Source organism: Solanum stenotomum, chromosome 12 (assembly GCF_019186545.1).
Source record: "Solanum stenotomum isolate F172 chromosome 12, ASM1918654v1, whole genome shotgun sequence".
Classification (NCBI taxonomy): domain Eukaryota; kingdom Viridiplantae; phylum Streptophyta; class Magnoliopsida; order Solanales; family Solanaceae; genus Solanum; species Solanum stenotomum.
In genome coordinates, this window is record NC_064293.1 from 13,884,370 (window position 1) to 13,889,905 (window position 5,536).

General features: G+C 31.2%; 1 protein-coding gene across 1 annotated transcript; it reads right to left on the reverse strand.

Annotated features, from left to right (window-relative positions):
- Positions 1-1,325: 1,325 nt before the first annotated feature.
- Positions 1,326-4,953, reverse strand: LOC125848153 (protein PIN-LIKES 3-like). The gene is made up of 10 exons (XM_049527967.1): positions 4,759-4,953; positions 4,500-4,579; positions 4,282-4,406; positions 3,916-4,037; positions 3,101-3,271; positions 2,396-2,488; positions 2,219-2,319; positions 2,054-2,106; positions 1,793-1,978; positions 1,326-1,458 (listed from the first exon to the last, which is right to left on the reverse strand). The coding sequence occupies exons 1-10, from the start codon at positions 4,891-4,893 to the stop codon at positions 1,334-1,336; spliced, it is 1,191 nt and encodes a 396-aa protein (XP_049383924.1). The 5' UTR covers positions 4,894-4,953; the 3' UTR covers positions 1,326-1,333.
- Positions 4,954-5,536: the final 583 nt, after the last annotated feature.

Here is a 5,536-nt window from a genome sequence, read left to right on the forward strand (position 1 = left end):
GGGGGGTATTATTAAACTACTTAAAAGTTGGTTAATGAGTTAGTTAAACTAAGGGAGAAGGGTAGTCTACTCTTTTACCTTATAATGAGTTGGTTGTTGCTCTATAGCAATAGTATTCACTCTATCTCCAAGTTAACATATCAAACTTACTAAGTAATAATATATACTTTGCATGTTAAACTGTGATATACTATGAATGGTAAAACCATTTTTATCTCTCTTAATTAAGCAGTTGTTTAATGGGTCTGAATTTGAATGATTAATACCTAAGCCTATTAAGGCCTCATCTATTTGTAGGGGTGACAATTGGGTGGGTTGGGTTAAATTTAGTTATAATTTACATAAATCTCATAGTGTTAAAGAGCTAATTACATTATTTTTCTATTTTTTCAAATTAAAAATCCCTTAAAATTTATGGATTTCGGATTCATCACTGGGCTTCTGGTTACATCCCATCCAGATGCATAGGGGAGGGATGTATCCGAGAGGGGATAGGGATGTATCAGCGAGAGGGGATTTTTGAATTTTTTTTTAAATGATAGGAAATTTTAGAAATTATGGTAAAATAAGATGTGTATTTAGGTATTTTTTCCTAAATTTAGGCAGATCAAAATGAGTCAAGACCCAACCTAACCCAAATTTGTTTGGGCCAAAATGGGTTGGATCAAAACGGGATAGTAACGAATCATAACTTAACCCGTTAATATCCCTGCAACGAGAAAGATTGAATTTTAGACACCGATTTTACGGTGTTAAAATTGAAAAAGAATCTCACTGCCCTAGCAACGACTTGTCCGTTTTGGTATAAAATAAAATTCAGTAGCCCTTTATGCATTTTTTAAAAAAAATGTCATTTTGATTCTGAACTCATCATTTTCTCCTCCACCACAACATCAACTTCGTCGGCTCCTTTAATATGTCACTTTTTGCCAGAAAATTTAAGAACTTTCCAAATTACTATACCAACTATGTTAAAGTTGTTGCAACAACTATGTTGAAGTCGCTATAACAATTTCAACAATTGCTGAAATTGCGGCAATAATTCAAACAATTGCTGAAGTTGCCGCAACAAATACCATAACTATTGCAGCAACTATCATAGTTGTTGCAGCAAGTACCATAGTTATTGTAGTAATTACTATAGTTATTAGGTTCAAGAGTATAACTGAGGGAAAAGGTGGGTGAAGAGGTATATTTAGCAAAATAGGTTGATGTAGAGTATAGTTTAGAGGTACTTTTAGCCCTTCTCCATTACAAAATGTACACATCACACACACACACATATATAACGAAAAATATTGGACTATAATCATCTCTATTTTGTACAAATAACTTAAGATAAAATCCACATGTAGTAAGTCGTCCATAGAGTAAGTGCAACTGATGCCAGAGCATAATTCCATAGCATAATCACTGAACATTCACTTTCACCAACTTCAAACAACTGTGTAATTGTACCTGCCCATTTGCCAACCAAAAATATTAAAGGAAAAGAATGAGAGCAAAATTGCTTTTGAAATTAGAAAAGTAATTACATAGATTATCTTGCATCATCCCAAGAATAAAACTTTGATTTCTACATATATCGCAGCGTAAAAGAAACATTATTAGGTAAACTAAAAGATATATTTTTTGCTACACATTTTACATCTAAGTCAATTTCAAAAAAGAAATGACAAATATTTAAATTTAAAAAAAAATAACTTTATATTTTTAATTACTCTTAAAACGACAAAACTTGTATCGCAACATAAATATTTATGACATGTTTTAAATTAGAAATGAGATGTACCTATGGTCATGGCAGAGGGAAGTGCATATTGCAAGAGAAGTACAAACTGATATAATGAATCTGATCCAACCAACCCATAATGACGTGCAACTTTGACAACACAAATTCCTGATAGTGGCAATGCTACATAACGTATTACTTGAATGCCTATCACAATCCACACACCTACTTCTGACTTTTTCAGCCCTGCACTTATAATTTTTACATTATCGATCGGTAACTGATCTGATCTGCTAAGAAAAATAAGGTAAGTGACCAAACCTTTAAGAAGATTTGCTCCAACTATCAATGTCATTGCTGGTATTGCAGCTTCTCTGTAGCACAAAACACATGAGTGTAATACGTTGAGTTAATTAATTGTCATATACTATACTATAGTATTAGTACAAATTAAAATATCCAAAATTGAGCTTTAATTTGTTATACCCAAGCATAGATGCAGAGCTATCGATGACATGCAATGGAGCCTCATTTCCAATGATCAACTTTCTTAGCAAAGATGATACGCCAATTAAGATCCCAACAATCTGTAAAAATTACATAATTTGCAGATTATATTCTCAGTTGAAAAAATTAGTACATGATTAAACCATGTGGTCGTACCGTAGCTATTGTTGAGGGTGCAAATAACATTTTGAACTTGATTCTTTGTGTCCATATTTTGATATGTTGTTTCATCTTTTTCACAACATGTCCCTGTACAATAATAATATTATTAAATAGAAATATTAGCTGGCAGTACCACTCACGATGCGTGGCCCATGACCATTAATTTTGGTACTTTAATTAGGGCTTGAGCATGGCCTTCTTATTTGTTGATGCCTCACTATTGTAAGGTATAATAAATAGTTTGTTTCCTCCCATTGTAAGGGGAATATTCTATTTCTAGCAATATACTAGCTACTTCTTGAACTCCAAGTTTACATTATTCGCTAATAATAATTAAGTAGCATTCTTGGACTTGGGGCGCTATCTTAACTAACAACTTCATATTCTTTACACTTTTACTTATTTCATTTGATTTTGCTCGCTAACCTGACAATAACTACTAATAATCGGACCTAGAAAAGAGCTGAACCAAGATAAATTTAACTACATATGATCGTTTTACCGATAAACAAAAGGTCATCTTGCTTAATTGTGTGTTTTAACTTTTAACATGTTAACTTAAGTTTTAACAATTATTACTTGGTACTTTACTATGTGTTTAGTTGATCACCTGATGCAGTAAAAAAGACTCAAAGATTGTTTTACACTATATCACATCACATAGTAATAAAAGTCGATTTCTATTTTAAAGAAAGTAACCTGATGATGATCATGTGTGGTTTGATATGCAATGAGAGGCAGTGCAAGTTGAGATTCATGGTCCATATCCATTGGAGGTAATTTTGGGACTTGTGTTGAGGTATTATTATGTTGACTTCCAGATGCTCGAATCATGTTATAGATATATGTCCAAATATACACTGCTCCTACCTACACATATATAATTAATTAAAATATGAAATATAATACAAACCACAAATTAATCTTACATACTATTAATTTTAATGTAATTATTTTGAAAATTGACCTAGTACTAGAGATGTCAAAGATGAGCCCAACTATAGGTAACCTGTCCAAAATTTTAAAAGTTGGACTCAAGATAATTTGTATTGAGTTCAGTCTCAACTCATTCAAACTTTAACTCATTTTAAGAGAATCCTCCATTGAGCTCAATTTAATCTTCAATTTCTACCCATTTTAAGACTCTTTATTTTTATTGATATAATGTATATTCCTATATTGAAGGTACAACTTCCTATCTATTTTATATCTTTAAGGATTTATCTATCCATCTATATTTTCTTTTTTAAAATTTTCTTGAATTAAAATTCAAATTGTGGTTATAAAACTTAAATAACAGTATATTAAAATGATTGAGATTAAACTGGTCAAATTGAGCAGGTCAAAATCTAACCCGTGTTTAAGCTTATTTGAGCCCAAAATAAACTTGAGTGGATCAATACCCAACCCAATTTCTATTTTAACTCATTTTAATATCTTCAGTTTCAACCAATCGACCCATTTGACACCTCTGCCTTGTACTATTAAAAAGAGAGTTGTGTACGTAGTGATACCGCCATAGATAGTGATGCATAGGCCTTCCCATTAGTGGAGCATGTAATTGAATCCCCAAAAGGATTATTCTTCTCCTCACATACTGCTGGAATTATGATGAGAGGCAAGTTACCCAAATTCCCTATATATTCAGAAAAAAAAATAACTATGAGATTCAGATTTCATTTTCCTATAGAAAATTATAATACTATTCCCTCCGTCTTAATTTATTTGTCTGATTTTATATTTGACACAAAATTTAAGAAAGTAAAGAAGAATATTTGAATCTCATGGTCTAACTAAATATTTGTAAAATTACCAAAATGTTTTTAATTTTATGATCTCAGACGTGCAAAATTAGAACTAAACTACTCAAGTTTGTTTACCTGCAGAACAACAACTAATAACTAGGCCATGGAGATGTATGGGAGTTTTTGTGATTTTCACAAGTATCCATCCAAGTACTGAACCGATAATAAAGGTGAGAAGGATGTTTACTGGCATGAACCATCTATACATAAAAAAAATAAAATAATATAATTATTATTGAGTAATTAATTAAATAAATAATATTAATGTCGCACATAAAAGAAAATGTACCCACAATGAAACAATGTTGCTCGATGTTACTGTTTCAGCCAAGCTGCTTGCCACCAACGCTGGAGTAAATATATAAAACACAAGCTGCTCCAACCATTCAACAACAAAAAAAAATTACTTGTTTAATTTCTTTGTTCAATTATATTAACCGACTCCTTACCAATCCGTGAAAGATTGTGAATCTGAATTAGATACGAAAAAAATGAATCTATGTCTGTGCACGAAATTAAGGTAATAGATTTAAAAGAAGAGAGAAAAGTTACATTGTTCAAATGGTGTCTTGCAGTGGAGCCAAGAAGATTGATACGTTCAAGAGCAAGGAATAAACCAACAGCAGTAATTATGAGTGTTTTAAGAACAGGCACTAATGCCACCACAAACAACTCCACAAATGCCATCCTCAATTAATTAAGTTGAGCAACTTTGACCAGAATTTTATAATAGTTCAATACGTAGATATATAGAGAGTTATATATATAGGAAGTATGTATAGTAAGGTACCAAGTTATGATGTGATAAATTATGATAAGATTAGTTATGATGAAATAAACTATGCTAAGATTATTTTTTATTTAGGGTTTGGTTTGTTGTATTCAAAATAATAAATCTTAAGAACAACATATAAGTATATAAAAATTCCCTTCATGAATGTGAAAAGTAATGTATAAAAAGTGTTTAAAAGGACATTTTTGTCATTTGGTCATTTTATCCCGGGATAAGTTATCCCGGGATTACTATAACACCCAAGGGAAGAGATAACGTATTCCGGTACTTATTATTAATCCCAGGATAAGTTATTCCGGACTTGCCAACCAAACAACAAATTACGTGGCACTATAATTTAATCTCAAGACTATTTGAAGTTATCCTTCACACCAAATGACCCCTAAAAGTTGATAGTAATTACAGTTTGAATTTATTAATATTATTATAGTACTAAGATTTATTATGGTTTAGAATGGTTGATAAATCAAATGGCTAGGTCTCAGTTATACAAGTTGGACGGACCATAAATAATTAGTCAGAAACTAGAAATAATAA